This window comes from Prionailurus viverrinus, chromosome D2 (assembly GCF_022837055.1).
Source record: "Prionailurus viverrinus isolate Anna chromosome D2, UM_Priviv_1.0, whole genome shotgun sequence".
Classification (NCBI taxonomy): domain Eukaryota; kingdom Metazoa; phylum Chordata; class Mammalia; order Carnivora; family Felidae; genus Prionailurus; species Prionailurus viverrinus.
The window spans coordinates 40,354,312-40,370,612 of NC_062571.1; the positions used below are offsets into that span (position 1 = coordinate 40,354,312).

General features: G+C 47.9%; 1 protein-coding gene across 7 annotated transcripts in view; it reads left to right on the forward strand.

Moving 5' to 3' along the window:
- PRXL2A (peroxiredoxin like 2A) overlaps nt 1-16,301 on the forward strand; it is a 48,132-nt gene that overhangs the window by 15,857 nt on the left and 15,974 nt on the right. For 2 of the 7 annotated variants that reach the window (XM_047825744.1, XM_047825748.1), the window contains exons 1-2: nt 11,606-11,762; nt 14,083-14,188. Coding sequence is in view for 3 of the 7 variants with exons in the window: in XM_047825742.1 (XP_047681698.1) it covers nt 15,059-15,121 (63 nt within the window). In the remaining 4 variants the exon portion in view is untranslated. Of the gene's footprint in view, nt 1-10,164; nt 10,236-11,605; nt 11,763-14,082; nt 14,189-15,039; nt 15,122-16,301 lie in introns of those variants that run through there. The other 5 variants (XM_047825745.1, XM_047825749.1, XM_047825743.1 and 2 more) reach the window with 4 other exon arrangements.

The following is a 16,301-nucleotide window of genomic DNA, read 5'->3' on the forward strand; positions in this document are numbered from 1 at the left end:
CCGACTTCAGCCGGGTCACGATCTCGCGGTCCGTGAGTTCGAGCCCCGCGTCGGGCTCTGGGCTGATGGCTCAGAGCCTGGAGCCTGTTTCTGATTCTGTGTCTCCCTCTCTCTCTGCCCCTCCCCCGTTCATGCTCTGTCTCTCTCTGTCCCAAAAATAAATAAACGTTGAAAAAAAAAAAATTAAAAATAAATAAATAAACATGTAAAAAAAAAAACTTTTAAAATAAAGAGGATAGTAATGCCTTCTTTTGTTTTTCCTGAAGTTTATTTATTTTGAGAAAGAGAGAGTAAGCATGCAAGCAGGGGAGGGGGGAGGACAGAGGGAGAGAGAATCCCAAACAGGCTCTGAGCTATCAGCGCAAGGCCCCCACCAGGGGACCGATCTGGAAACCGTTGAGACAAAGACCTGAGCCAAAAATCAAGAGTCGAACTCTTAACTGACTGAGCCCCCCAGGCACCCCCGTAAAGCTTTCTTGACAGAGCCGAGGTGAGGATTCCTGAGACGGTGTATGTAAAATGCGGCAGCTGGCCAGACAGGTCATGAGTGTATGGCGATTGGTAGTTACTGTCGCCACTGTGGTAACAGATAACAAAAAACCATCCAATACCAGGCACGAGTCCGTACCATGCTTGGCTCTGCACACATAGAGAAATTGGTCCAACATAATCCTTGTCTCCAGGGAACTTCTAATCCAGTCACGGAGCAAAGCATACAGCAAATAATAATTACTCAAAGCTGATTGGAAACACGTCTCAGGAGAGGAACCGCAAGTCTCGAGAGAATCCAAAGCAAGAGAAGTTGAAGTTGCCCAGGAGGTAGGAAAGGGAAATTAACCGAGGCTTTTGGATGTAAACACAGGCAGGGGATGGAGGGGCAGAGGTCAGGCCCGTGTACCCAAGGTGGTGCAGAGGGAAGCCAAGCCCACCACCCAGGGTGCCATTTATTGGATAAATGAGAACACTGCCTGCAGCCCGCTAGAAAAGTCCATGCAACATACCCCGGATAAGGCTCTTTCTTCTCTAAGGCTTGCCGTAGCTGACAAACTGAGTCACAAAGGTACCTCCCTGGGAAGAGGGGAACTGTGGCGTTTGCTCAGAGAACTTTCCAAAGTGCCTAGAGAAAGATGAAGCACTTATCTCAGGTCCTGGAGCCTCCTGCATTCCACCATCCCTGGGGACACATTTAGCAAGACCCTGTAACACAGGGCAACTCAGTTTCCTTATGGCTAATTATAGCCCAGAGCGACACAAGCCAACCACCAGTACAGGTACTTTCCTGCTGGGAAGATCAGGGAAGGATTCAAGAACAGGGTGACATTGACCTGGGCCTTGGTGGGATCCGGGGAAGAAGTTCTAGAAACGAAGAGCAAAGGAAGACAGAGGCAGAGGCTGGAATGCACGGACCGTGTCTGGATCTGGTAAATGAGCCAATTCTGCCGGAGCAGAGGAACCCTGTGCCACCGACAAGGGCTCCAGTTCCAAGTGCTTCCAGGGCTGCTGACATTGTGCAGGAGTCTGGGCGAAGGTTTGGAACGCCTTATCTCGTCATAATTTTACACACTAGATACTATCATCTCCGTTCTTCATTAAGACAGTTTCAGGGAGATAAGTGACTACGGTTTCGGAGAGAAAGGCTGTTAAAACTGGAATGCGACCCTGACCCCAATTTCTAGCGAAAGTCATTATGCAATGTTAGCTTTCAGTGAGATATGACTGGAAAAGTACATTAAGGTCAGGTCAGAGATGGCCTCGAATACCTAGCAGACTATGGTGTTCATTGATGCTAAATCTCTGTGGTGAGACCATTTTAGAGGTCTGGAAGGTTCTGGTGGTCTCCTTAAGCCTGAGTAGGAAGGTGCATGCAGACTCAAGCCAACGAACAACCAGGATGCAAGGCCAGAAAATCTCTGATTTGAGATAGGGTGGTGACTGCTGGGCCTGTGACTCCAGATCCAGGGCACGGGAAAAGGCTTCCCAGGTACTGGGTGTGCTCCCTCTGTCATTCTTTGGCAACACTCTGGGCTGTGTCATCTTCAGGACCCAAAGGGGCACTTGACTGGTTTCCATAGTTATGTATACTTAGGCCCAAGAAAAATGGGCCACTTGGAGGCTGATGATACGAGAAAAGATAGGGTGGTACTGATGAGAATTTAGGGCCTCACAGGCCTTCTCCTCACTACCCTGGGAGCACCCCAGGGCTTTGGGTTCCTCCTTTCCCCAATGGAGGAGGAAGGAAACTCAACAGACCTGCTGGAAAAGCAGGCTGCTAGAGCACGGGAAGTAGCCAGCTGTGAGTCAGGTCACCTTGAACAAATGGATGAAGAGCTTGGGCAAATGTGTGTGCCATCTGTAAAACAGTAGGACAGACCAGGTGATCCTGAAGAGCCTTCAGAGATTGATTTGTTGTTGTTGTCGTTCCATTTTTTATTGTGGTAAAAAAAAAAATTGCAAAACATGTTACCACCTTAACCATCTTGAAGTTTATAGTTCAGTACATCAAGTATACTCACACCATTGTACAACTGATCTCCAGAACTTTTTCATCTTGCAGAAACGAAACTCCATACCCATTAAACAACTCCCCATGTCTGCCCCTCCCCGGCCCCACTGGTAACCACCATTTTACTTTTGGTTTCTAGGAGTTTGACTGCTTTGCATACCTCATATAAGTGGGATCGTACAATATTTGTCTTTCTGTGACTGCCTTATGTCACTTAGCACAGGGTCCCCAAGGTTCATCCGTATGTTGTAGCCTGTGACCAGATTCCCTTCCATTTTAAGACCAAGGAACATTCCCGTGTATGTATGTATACCACATTTTGTTTACCCGGTCACTCTTTGGTGGACATTTGGGTTGCTCCTTCCTCTAAGCTATTGTGAATAATGCTCCTATAAATGTGGGTGTGCAAATATCTTTTCTGAGACCCTGCTTGACTCACAGGTTTAAGACGCAATGAGTTTGGTTGAGTGTTTTATGACTGCTTTATTTAAAAAACAAAACAAACAAACAAACAAAAAAAACAAACCCAAAGAACAAAAACAAAAAACACGGAGCCTCTTGAAGAGTAAACAAATGGAAATTAACACTTCAGATACTCAGAGCGATGTTTATTTTAGGATATTTGGACACTCCAAACTAATATTTTGACATTCGACAAATTCCTAAAGCTGGGTCACTGGAAGGAACGAGAACAGTGCTAAATGTGGGCCTTGCAGAGAGAGTCCTGGCATTCTGTCGCATAATTATATGAACTTCAGTCACAACATTATCCAGGAAACCCTTTCAGCAGATCATGGGTATCTATTAATATAAATCACTTGTTGGATGAGTCATGCATTGGCTTGTTGGATAATATGGAAGATTTTATGCCAGAAAAAACATCCTTCAAATTCAGTCATGTATACCGTCCCCCCAGGGAAAAACATTTCGAGTCCACACATTTTCCTTTGAAAGAAAAGTTTGCTTCTCTCTCCTGAGCAGCCCGGTTGAAAGGTCTGGCCAAGGATCAGGCTTGCAGGAATGTTCCTAAATATTGGAAGCTGCCCCTCCAGCACCGTGACTCAGTGGGGTGGTGGGTGTTTGTTAGATGATTAATTTTTTTAGCAAAGGTGTGCCTGCTGGCAGTGGTGCAGAAGTAACTTCAATCACTAATCACAGAATCCTCTTTAGAGAAAACTGTAATGAAACTCGGCTGATCCACTGAACCTCTCCTTGCGGAGTTCATTTCCATAATCAGCGTATGCTGGTACAGTGGGGAAGGCAGACAGAGTCGGTGGGGGGGGGGGGGGGTGAAGGGGGGTGGGGTGGGGACTGTGCTAGCAGAAGAAGGAACCAAGCATGGGAGCCCAGAAGAGCGGAACTAACTCCGGCAGACTGTGAGAAGGATCGTGCAGATAATACTTGAGCGGGGCATTGAAGGATGAAGAGAAGTATTGCAGCAGAAAACCACGAGGAAGGGCAGTCTAGGCTGGGGGAACAGCATGGGTGCAAAGATCTCCTCACGTTTGGAAACATGTAAGAATGGAAGTATGGCTGAATAACACATGGCACGTGAGGTTAAGACATGTGAAGTCCTCTTAATGAAGTGTGGGCACTCCGGAACAGGGCCACGGTACCTGCAGGGACCCCTGTCAGGAGCCCTGTGCAGAGCCAGTCCCGTTCCTGGCCCCCCGGGTGCCCAAGCGTCTGACCAGAGAGCAGCCACGGCTTTCGCTGGGGGCCTGAGTGCCTAGGGCCAAGGACAGAGAATAGGTATTGCCTCAAGGGTGACACAGGCACCACTGTGATGGCAATCTGCAGACAGGAGGCACTGAATTACCAGTGCGAGGCAAAAGCTTTGAGCTGATGTTTCCATGGGCGAGGCTGAGGTGAGTGTGGAGAATGCCCACTGCCTTGCTCCTTCAGGCAGTAGCCATGGTCATTCCTGCCACTGACTGGAAGCTCACCAACATCCCTGGGATGCAGAAACAGCATCCAAATAGGTCCCTGGGTGTCCTAACAGTGTGCCAGTGAGAGGATGCTCTTGATACTTTGAGAGAGTAGCAAGAGTCTGTACGGCCAGGTAACTGGAGGCAGGGAGGAGACTTTCATTTTCTCTCAGAAGGACTGACTGGCTAGTGGCGCCATTTTATTGTCCAAAGAGGGTTACCTGTGGTTTGGGACACAATGCCTTTTGTTCGTCCCAAACACAGTTCTTCTGTCTGAGACACATACTATACTGAAGAGGACACTACGAAAAGAGACACAAATCTGGACTGTGTTAGGCAAACCTAGACTCTCTCTGGGATGCTCTTCCCTCTGAACATTTTTATAATGAAACCGAGACTGTCTTGGGAAGCCCCCCAATGAGCCACCTGTCTCCCTAGACAGGTCGGTCTCTCTGTGCCTGGGATCTCTGAGTGCCTCCCCATCCACAGTGAAAATAGAGATGATTTTAAAAATAATAACTCATAATTAGGGGCGCCTGGGTGGCTCAGTCGGTTGAGCGTCTGACTTCAGCTCAGGTCATGATCTTGTGGTCCGGTCCGTGAGTTCGAGCCCCGCGTCGGGCTCTGTGCTGACAGCTCAGAGCCTGGAGCCTGCTTCAGATTCTGTGTCTCCCTCTCTCTCTGACCCTCCCCCGTTCATGCTTTGTCTCTCTCTGTCTCAAAAGTAAATAAGCGTTAAGAAAAAAAAATTTTTAATAAAATAAAATAATAACTAATAATTAAATGAGAGGTAGGCCCGGCTGGGCCTTCAATACCCAGCTCAAATATTATCTGCACGATCCTTCTCACAGGGATAGAGACACGGATAGAAACCCTTCTCTGATGTCAGTGATTCCTTCCTGTTCACCCTAGACAGGGAATTTGAGGACGTAGGATCTTGGGAACAGAGAGTGAGGAGTAAAAGTTTTCCATTTCCAGACAACCGAGGGGACCGTACTCACCTACTGGAGCACCACCTTGGGAAGAAGATACAAGCCAGTACGAAAGGCTGGAGAAGCCCGATGCATAGGGATGTTGAAATTTCTAAGACTAACAGAACAGATGGGATTAGAGACACCCAACATGATGGAGGCTCTAAGTTCTCTCAGTCTCTGGATTCCTGCAGGATTTTCATAGAGATTGGACCCTATGCACTAAAGCACTGAGAGTGGCTTTAAGAGTCTAAAGTCAAGTGTACTGTCAGTGGAGGAAACCACAGACCACTGACAATACCAAATATTGGGGAGGGTGTGAAGCAGACGGAACTCTTACATGTTTCTGGCGGGAATGAGAATCGTAGAGCCACTTTGGAACGCGGTTTGAGAGGGTCTTATAAAGTCGAGCGTACATTTAGCATTTGACCATTCCTACATATCAATCTAAGAGAAATGACAGCCTACGTCCAAGCAAAGGTTGTACACAAATGTTCACAACAGCTTTATTCACAACTGCCAAAAACCCTTGAAACAACCCAAATACATCCATCAACTGGTGAAGAGGTAAATAAATGTTGGCCTATCTGTGCAACGGAATACTTCTTAGTGACAAAAAAGAACAACGGACTGAGGCACACTGCAACATAGCTGAATCTCAGAAACATTTTTCTAAGTGAAAGAACCCACATGCAAAATACTACATACTGCCCGATTCCATTTATACAAGATTCCACAAAAAGCAAAACTGAAGTGTAGAAAGCGGATAAGTGGATCTGGGGAAGGGGATTGGCTACCAAGGGACATAAGAGAACTATAGGGGGAGATAGAAATGTTCTTTATGATGACTGAGGTGCTTGCTGATGGTACATGACTGTATATGTTTGTCACAACTCTTCAAATTGAACACTTAAAACTCGGTTTACCTCCACTATACCTTGATAAAAATTTGTATTTTACTAAAGCTGAAAATAATTTTTGAATTCAAGAAAAAGAAAGTGATAAGAAAACTGATACCAGGATTGAGAAACAGGATGTAACTATACAAGGCAGAGTTTTCAGAAAATTATTAGGGAAAACTTTAAATAAGCATATCTTAAAATTTAGTTGGGGCGCCTGGGTGGCTCAGTCAGTTAAATGTCTGACTTTGACTCAGGTCATGATCTCGTGGTTTGTGGGTTTGAGCCCCGCCCTCATCGGGCTCTGTGCTGACAGCTCAGAGCCTGGAGCCTGCTTCAGATCCTGTGTCTCCCTCTCTCATGCCCTTCCCTCATGCTCTGTCTCTCAAAAATGAATAAACATTTTAAAAATTAAAAAAAAAAACTTAGTTGATGGGGTGCCTGGGTGACTCAGTCGGTTGAACGTCCGACTCCTGATTTTGGCTCAGGTCATGATCTCAGGGGTTTGTGAGTTCGAGCCCCATGTGGGCTCTGTGCTGACATGGTGGAGACTGCTTGAGATTCTCCCTCTTTCTCTGCCCCTCTCCTGCTCTCACTCTTTCTCGCTCTCTCTCTCTCTCAACATAAATAAACTTAAAAAACACTTAGTTGAAATGAGCAATGTTTCAGAAAAATATAATTTAATAAACAGAATCAATAGAAAAGTTCTTGACTGCCAGCATAACCCAGATGCCCCCAAACCTATCAAGGAAGGTGAGTTTGAGAGAGCACAATCCACAAGTGACCTTGACTTCTGACACCAACTGCAAGTTCAGAGCCCCTGAGACCACACTTGGGTTTGGCAATTCACTAGAGGAACTCACAGAACTCATTGGAAGCTTTTACGTTCATGGTTATAGTCTTTAACCGGGAAAGGATACACAGTAAAATTAGCCTAAGAAAGAGATTCAGAGGGCAGAGTTTAAGAAAGTATCAGACTCGGACCTTCCAGATGCCCACTGTGGAGTCATGAACAGTGTTACTGGGTGATGGGTGACAATATACGCAGAGTATTGGCAACGGAAGCAGCTCCCCGTCGGCGTTGGTGTTCAGACTCTTTGTTGGGACTCAATCATGTGAATCTGATTGGCTGCCCATGCGACAAATCTCAGTCTCCCTACCCTAGATCCCCTTGTTACTATCTGGTTCTACCAATTTTTAAATTCCAGCAAAAAAAGGGAGAAGGAAATTCATACCAGGATTGAGAAATTGGCTATAACTATGGATAAAGCAGAGTTTTTAGACAAAACCATATTAATTTGAATTACAGTGACTTTATGGTATATTTTGATATTTGATATTTGATATTTGGTAAGGCAAATTTTGCCTCATTGTTCTTTCTATCTTTCATAACTGCTCTCAGACACTTATGTTTCCTTACAAAATTTGAATTCTGTATTAGCAAAGTTGCATTCAGTTACAAATGCACATTGTTTATGCCCCATGAGTTGAATTTAATTACTGTATAAAAATCTTCTAAAAGATTACATTATGATTTGGCACTGAAATGCAAAAGTTATTGTGAATGCAGAAATTCATATGAACAGCAGTAGAACATAAATTCGATATTAGTAAAGGAAATTTGTCATCAGAGAAACGACTTCATTTCCGATTTTCTTGCAAAGCAACAATGAAGAGGTTTATAAAACTAAGAAAGAAAGCTGTCCCCACCCCCACCCACACACACACACAAGTAAAAATCTATTATGTTTTGCTACCAAGATAAGTGCAAAAGGATTGTAATGCAATGGAAAATTTGCCAAATCTTTTGAAATAGATAAATTCCAAAGCAATGAGAGGTGGTGTCATCAATTCATGTGTTTTGAAAGACTATCATTAAGATGTCAAACATCTATTAATCAAAACTTCTTGCCGACTTTGAGCAGAAGACAATAGTGGAGCACTCTTTTAGAAACGTCCCATCACCAGTGTTCCTAACAGCCAAATGATAATATTGTGGGACAAACACAAACATCAGTGACTCTGAGTCCAAAAATGATAGAGAAGAGTAAGACCTTGTATATGATGCTGTCTTAGGAACACCTTAATACCTTTATTTCACTTCTATTTTCCCTGTTAAGTGTGCCCGCAATCATTTACGAGATAGAAACTAACCCAGACTTAGGCCAATCAGAGTGCAGGAGTACCCTGGCCACAGTGATTGGCCAACCAGAGTGACGCTCTGGGCTTTGTTCACTCCTGGGTCTAACTGCCCTCTCTCCATACTGGATCTTGTGGGCATCCTATGACCACAAGAGGAACCAGCCTTAACATGAAACCAACACATGGATAACAAAGCAGAGACGCAAAAGAACCTGGATCATTGGTGTCATTATGGAACCCAAGATCACCTCAAGTCAGTTTGAGTTGGATTTTCTTTTTTTTTTTTTTTAATGTTTATTTACTTTTGAGGTAGGGGAGACAGAGAGAGAGAGCCGGGTAGGGGCAGAGAGAGAGGGAGACACAGAACGTGAAGCAAGCTCCAGGCTCCAAGCTGTCAGCACAGAGCCCAACATGGGGCTCGAACTCATGAACTGTGAGATCATGACCTGAGCCAAAATCAGATGCTTAACCGATTGAGCCACCCAGGCACCCCTGAGTTTTCTGTTTCTTGCAAACTAAAGTTGCCTAGCCAAATGAAGTCTCATTAAATGTCAAAAGATAGACCGAATGGTGATGTGTGAGGCAGTCTTACTTCCCCAACCTGGGAATGGAATGATCCCACCATTCAGCCCCTAGTCAGTCACCAATTCACCTGTTAAGCCATTGGTTATGTCTCTTGAGGACTTCATGTAGAAGATCCTAAAGGCTTTGCTGTGCAGCACACTGGGGAAGTAGGGCATCTTTAGATACTTTTTCGAAATGAGGAAGAGTGGAATTCAGGGATATTGGCAAGTAAAAAGATATTTGTAGGTGATACGTGCACATTTATACATGGTTCATACATTTCCAGATCTTGATCAGACTTTCACGTATTCACAGAATGGGAATTTAGGCCTGAGAAAGTCAATGAAGTCAAGCACCCATTTTTGCTTTATTTTCACTTTAATGCTACCTGCTTCGCAAACTGTTCTCACTGAGCCCAGACACGCTGCAGGACCAATCAACTTTAAAAATTGTGTCATACCGCAAGCATGGATCACTGCTGAGAGAACAGATGAAGCTAGCTGAATGTAGAGGTAGTTGTGATGCTGTAAGAATCCCAAGTCTTTATCCACATCTGCCTCCTGCTAGAATGTTTTCGGCCTGGCCTATGAGATCAGGAAGGAGAAAACACTTTCCTAGCCCCTGTCAAGAGGATAACATACATAAGTTACAGAAGTTATCACAAAGCTCCTAGTCAACCTTAATTTCTACCTCCTTCAATTCAAAATCTAGGTTATTTCATGGTCTTTACAAAGCTAGTTACTTTTCTCCTTAAAACTTGGCAGATCCATGTTTTTGTTTTTAATCCTTGAGCTTTATAAGTTTTTCTTTCCTGTGCCTACTTGCCCATAGCTTATTCTTCTGGTCTGATGACTGCTTTTTAATGAGTTCAGCCTGTGCTTTCTTGGACAAATTGGGAGTGTGAGGAGTGTGTTAATTAGCTATCTGATCTAGCCCGACTTTTGAAGTTCAGAGCTTTGGAATGTTACAGAAGTGTAAATACAATCATGGTTTTTTGCATTTGGTAACTATATCTCAGCTGAGACCTCAGGGAGCCTCCCACCTCAGGATTCTGTGACCCCTGACCCCTGAATGGTTCTGTCATTACCGGCCAGTCTCTGGGGACCCATACCCAAAGGAAATGGCTTCCTGTTTTAAGTGGCCCTTCTTTCTTGCAGCCTTCCTGTTAATCAAACATCCAATTTCAGGATGGAGAAAATGAGCCTCCTTCTCCCCCCCTCCCCATAGGGTAAGGAGGAATGAGGCAGGAGTGAGAAAGTTCCTCTGGGGGTGGGGGTGGGGGTGGGGGATAAACTGCCTTCTTATGACTCTACCCATATTGTAACAAATTATACCAAGTATTTCTGGGCCTTCAAATCAGATCAAATACCTGCCTACTTCTGCAAGAAGCCTGCATGATCACGCAAACTGATCCTTCTCACCCCCAATCTAGAAACATCCTCTTTTTCAAAATGCTTCCCAGGCATGTCTTGGTGCCGGCCCTGGGCCAGACTCTGGGTCCCATGGTTGAGTAAAAGAACTCACAGTCTGGTTAAGGAGAGACCTCTTGAATAGACTCTATAGGCCCATAAGTTTACAAAGAACCTGGAGACTGAGTGGGAGGTCAGGGAGGTAAATCAGGAAAGCCTTTGGACTTTGTACCCCGATAGATGGTTCCCAGGTGACCTGGGGTGGTTACTGCAGGCAGATGGCCACCTCTGACAGGTGGGCGTGGCAGCCCTGCTTTGCGGCTCCATTGCACACTGCCCTGTGACCCATTACCCCTTTGTCCCGGTGATATTTTAAGTGTACTGTGAGTCAGTTCTTCCTGTCTCTAAAAAGGTGTTCTCCCAACCACACTTTTATAAAACAGCGTGGACACAATATATGAGTAAAAGAATGAGTGAATGAATGGATGAGTAAGTGTGGGCCCAACTAGACCATGTGACTCAGACTCCGTGAGGAGCCGGGCAACATCCCAGGAGCCAGTGCGCAGGCCACACTCCACCCCTCGCTATCCTCTGTCCAATGGCTGGGATTGTGAGGTGAAAGAGAATGTGTGCCCCGCGGGGTCAGAGGCTAGCAGTGCTGAATTTGTCCTAAAGCGTGAAGGGACACGCATTGTAAATCGTAGAGATTGCTCAACCCTATACCAAAAGGGAAACAAAAAGTTCATTTAAAAAACTGCTCAAAAACTCGCTGAGCTGAAAGGTGTCCTCGGTCCTCGGCTACAGGGCAGGTGCTTTCAGATCCAACTAAGGCAGTCCAGAGCCTCCCTTTGCTCCAGGCAGTGCCCCTAACGAGTCGGGCGTCAAGGGTTGAAAAAACCGCGTCAAGAATTGAACTAGGCTAGGGCGGTGACAACAAGGGACCGAGAAGGAGCGGCCTGAAAGCCGCACAGGGTCAAAGGTGAGCTCCGCGCGGGGGGGGGGGGGGGGGGGGGCAGCGCCAGGGGGGGGGGGGCAGCGCCAGAGCCAGAGCCTTAAGAGATGGGACCACAGCATTGCCGGGGCTCCGCCCACAGGGGGCGGGGCTCCGTAGGAGAGGCGGAGCCCGTGCTCCTCCCAGAGGAGCAGGGCTGGTCACGTGGGAGAGGGAGGCGGCGCAGGCGCCGAGGAGCGCAGGCGCGGGGGCCAACGCTCGGACGCCTGGGCGGGGGAGGGCTTGGCCCGCCAGCCTCCAGGCTTCGGGCCTGGGAGCAGGTGGGCGGGGGAATGTAGTGCGAGCTGCACTCGCTCTTGTGACATCCGCAGGGGCAGCCCCCGCCACGGCTCAGGTGAGGAAACTGAGGCAGGGCCGGGGAAGCGAGGCTCGGTCGGCGGCGCGCGGGTGGATCAGACACCGGCTGTATTAGGCCTGCCCCTCGGGCGGCCCCAGAGTCCGCGGGAAGCTCCCGCCGAGCCGGCCGAGCGCGGCCGCACCTGCCGGACCGAGGCAGCCCCCACCCCCTCCCGCTCCCGCGACGGATGCTATTCCCGCCCGGCCCGGTTTGCAGCGGTCAGCGGAAAAAACCGCGTGTTGGAGGTCCGAAGACCCGGGGCCAGGACTGGCTCTGGTCTGACTGGCAGACTCCCCCACCCCCTTCCCAGCCCCTGGCTTGGAGTAAGGCTGATGACACAGACGTGCCTGAATTGTTGGGACAGAGACCTGAAAAAAAGGACTCTGCCCTGGCGCTCTTGCCCCGCGGGGGGCGGACCTGGGGGCTGTCCGGGGGTAGGGGGCGGAACAGCTGCAGGTGAGCGACCCCGGCTCTGCCCTTGCCTTAGGGTGTGTGCTTTCATAGGGTCGCGTGTTTTATGGGGCCACGGTTTTCTTCGGAATCTCAGAGTCACCTGCTCTCTCCTTCCCCTAAAGGTTACACACTCCTGACAGAGTTGGAAAGAGTCCAAAGTGTACATTTAAGATCCCTGTGCTGAAGTCTAGGAATGAAAAGACCAACAAGGCACCGATCTGACAGTCTTGGGATTGTTGCAGGGGTGGAGAGGTGAAGGAGATGGAGAAAAGATGGTTAAGGTCCAGACTGACAAGGACTCTGGGGAGGGACCACCCCCCGGGAGTCCAAAAGCTGGATTGGGGTTCAGACCCAGCAGACTCTGGGCCTTTTTTCCTTATGAATGATGTTTCTGCAGCTCTTACCTAGACTTCAGTTTTGTTTATTTTAATCTATTTTCTTTTGAGCTTGGCAGATGATTTTTAAAAAAAAAGAAAGAAAAGAATCGCTTAGGATTTATTTTGAAAAGCATTGTCCAGGAGCCAGCTTGGATGCTAGTTTGCATGCTTCTGCTCCAGCCCAGTCCTGGAGCCCGAGAATGGGGATGTAGAGTGCAAACCCTGACTCTTTGGAACATACCCAGTCATCGGAAGCCCTCCATTTCGTTCATGTACAAACAACATTTTTGGGGCGATGATTGACTAATCTAGAAATGAGTAAGAGTTACACATCATATGTACGTCACTCTTTGTAAGATAGCTTACAAAGCGCCATCCGGACATTTAATCTTTGGATTCTTACAACCCTGTAGAAGGTAATTCGGGAATCATTCCCGTTTTATTGTTGCAAAAACAATGCCTTGTTCAGGTTCTCCAACCTGTAGGAATTTGATTTAGATTTCAGTTCCTCTTGGTGTGGCTCTTCCCATATCCCCTGCCTGTTTAAGGGTATGCCCTTTCATTGAGATCTTATGCATTGTTCCCTAGGGGTACAGAAGACATTTCTGATGATTGTCTTATCAGCTTGTGTCCCTTAATTGGTTCTCAGAAAATTTGGTTAGGACTAGAATTCTGGATCTTGAAACTGCAAGCTGAGTTCTTGTCTCATTGTGAAATGTTGAGCTGAGACGCTCCAGGTCTCGCTCTGCTGAGGCTTGTGTGGCAATAACTGTCCAGAGGCTGAGGGACCCAGCCTCATCTCTGATTTCAGTGGCCTCTGGCACAGGACAGTAACACATGGACAGTGCCCTTTGCCTTCTCTGGTGCTGTTAGTGCAGACAGGCTGCAGGAGGGGCACAGCACTGTAGAGTGGGAAGTTGGGCCAAAGGGTCCTGAGACACACCACGTTTCCCTCCAGAGCTAGAACTTTGCCCCGGAGGCAGGTCTGTACTGACACAGCTGGGGGAGCACAGCTGGAGAAGTCCTTCAGTGTTTTGTGTTCTTCAAATGATCTGCCCTCAGACCCAAGTGAATCTGAGCCTTGCAAAGAAGAGAAAGATAATACCTTAAATTCTGCGGTACTTTATTGTGTAGGTGTGTGTGTGTGTGTGTGTGTGTGTGTGTGTTTTCTTCCTGATAACTCTTTAAAAGTTCCCTTGTTTTTAGGAAAGAGATGCTGAGGGACAAGGTGACCTCTCAAAGAATGAAAACCCAGGATTTTTGTCCAAAAGCCCAGGGTCTTTTGTGGTATTGTCCTTGCCCTCCCAGCCACCCCTATATGACTTGATAGAGCTGGTGTCCTGAGCCCAGTTAGGAGGCCGGGCAAGCAAGGGGCAGAATGGCCACACGTTTGGGGGCACCTCTGTAGCTTCAGTCACTGATTAGAGGATTTGTCTTTGTCTCAAAGTTTCCCAGTAACTGATTTTATCCTCTTCTTCTGCTTTCAGCATCTATTCAGAACTTCCTGACTCTGGCACCTGCGAGGACACCTGGGCCACAGCTGGGCAGACAGTCACCCCGAGGAGCCCAGCGGGAAGTTGGAGACTGAGGCAGGTAGGCGAGAGCTCACTGCAGGTGGCTAGGTCCGTGGTCCTTGATGACAAGGGTGGGTGGGAGCGCATCCCCTACTGCTCATGGGGCCCTGCGGTACCCATGTCACCAGGCTGCTAAACTGGTATTTTCAAGCCTGTGCCTGTGTCATCCAGAATTGACAGGACCTTGTTACTGTGGGGAGGAGAGGTGCACAGTGGCCACTCAGCTGAGAATGAGCCGTGTGACCCTTACAGAAACATTTGGCTTTGGATTATAAGCTGCTTGCAAAGCACTGGGCCTGGGAAGGATAGGTATACTCTCTAGCCACAGATTTCCCGGGCCCTGTTCAGTTGCAGTTTTGCTTTCAGCCTTCTTCAGGCCAGCAAGCAGATTCAGGAACCTTACCGCTCCCCTGCCTTCCTGAACCCTGACCCCCTTCCCCACACTCCACTGTTCCAGCTTTGCAGGGGTGTCCAATGGAGGATAAATAATCATGGATTGGGGACCCAGACCCAGCACAGCCACTGACTAGCCCTCCCCCATGTGACCTCGGACTAGCTAGCCCCTTCTCTGGGCCTTAGTTTCCTCATTTGCTCAGTGAAGGAGGGGCTGAACCAGAGCTCTAAGGGAAGGAGAGGGGACAGGAGAGCAAAGAAGGAAGATGAAGCATCCTTTCCAGCCTCGTTCACTGAGGGCTGGAGGCAAAGAGACCCATGTGCGCTCTTAGTTTCCTTTGTCTTCCTCAGCAGCCCTTTCTTCCTTCTGGCCTATCTCAGACCAGCTCATTCTGGGGAGGAAGGATTCCCTGGGTGGGGCTGGGCTGGGCAGGTGTACCCTCTCCATATAGAATATGTTGTCTCTACTTGTTTCAGGCATGAATTATCCCACCCAATGCTGATACTTTGTTTTATGAAGACTTTATCAGTTCCTGCCCAGAGGCGGCTCCTTGAACAGGCAGGAATTAGGCCTGGGGAAGCAGAGAGTGAGAATGTGCACGCCCAGCAGGAGAGCGGTAGCAGCAGGTGCCTCCATGGCTTTCTGGACATCAGAGCTCTGGAGTTGCAACTGTGCGGTTACTTTCACGTCTTCGGACATCCGAACTGGGGCAACCTCATAGATTTGCTAGTTCCTTCCTCTGTCTGTACACAGAGTCTTAATAGCTTACGTCAGATCGCCTTGCCGTTGAGCGGCAGAACTATGACCCAACCTAAGATCACCTAAACCCCAGGCTTGAGTGTTTTATTTAAGGTCAAGCCAGCCCTGTCCAAAATTACTTTCTGGTACGGAGCTGAAATTGGGGGACTCCAAATCAGTTCCAACGTGGAGTTTAAAAAATAGCGTTCAGATAATTTCGTTAGACATTGAATACCTACTGATAACCAGGAATTGTGTTAAATGTCGGGGATGTGGGAGTGAATGAGACAACAGCCCTGCCCTCAGATTGCTCCAGCATATTGTGTAAATGCTGGACATGCCAATAGCTAAAATACACTAAGTCCGTTTGCTTGTGCAGTGTGCAAAGGTCTGTATGTGTCTCCACGAGCATGCATGCTATATAGTCAGAGGTGAGGGAACAGTTGATTGTTGGGGCATTCAGGAAGACGCTTTGGGACAGAGTGTTATTTGTGCTGGGCCTTTACATAGTTGGCACGGGGCGGGGGAGGGTCATTCTGGGCAAAGGAAACAACACGAGCCACAGTTTGGAGGTCTAACAAGACATGTTATCGTTCTTGCACAGGGAGTGGTCAGCATGGTGGACCGCAGCTAAGCTGTGAAGGGTCCCGTCAGCTGTGCCGAGGAGTTGTGAGAGCCCAGAAGCAAGGCAGGGATGCGAGCAGGTCAAGGTGTTTTACAGTCACTCTGGTTGCAGCATGGAGAGGAAGCGGTAGGGGACCTAGCTCAAGCCAAGCCTGTTCTGTGCCGTGGTTACTGAGGGAGGCCAGCACAGGGTAACAGGGTCCTGAGCACAGAAAGGCTGAGGAGAGGATGAGTGTCAGACACGTTGCACAGGCCAGATTAGATGCGGGTGACAAGGGAGAATGAGTGTGGCTCTCAGCTTCTGGCTTGAGCAGTCGGCTGGGTGCCTGTCATTCACTGAGCTAGGGAACTCCAGAAGAAACACGGACTGTAGTGG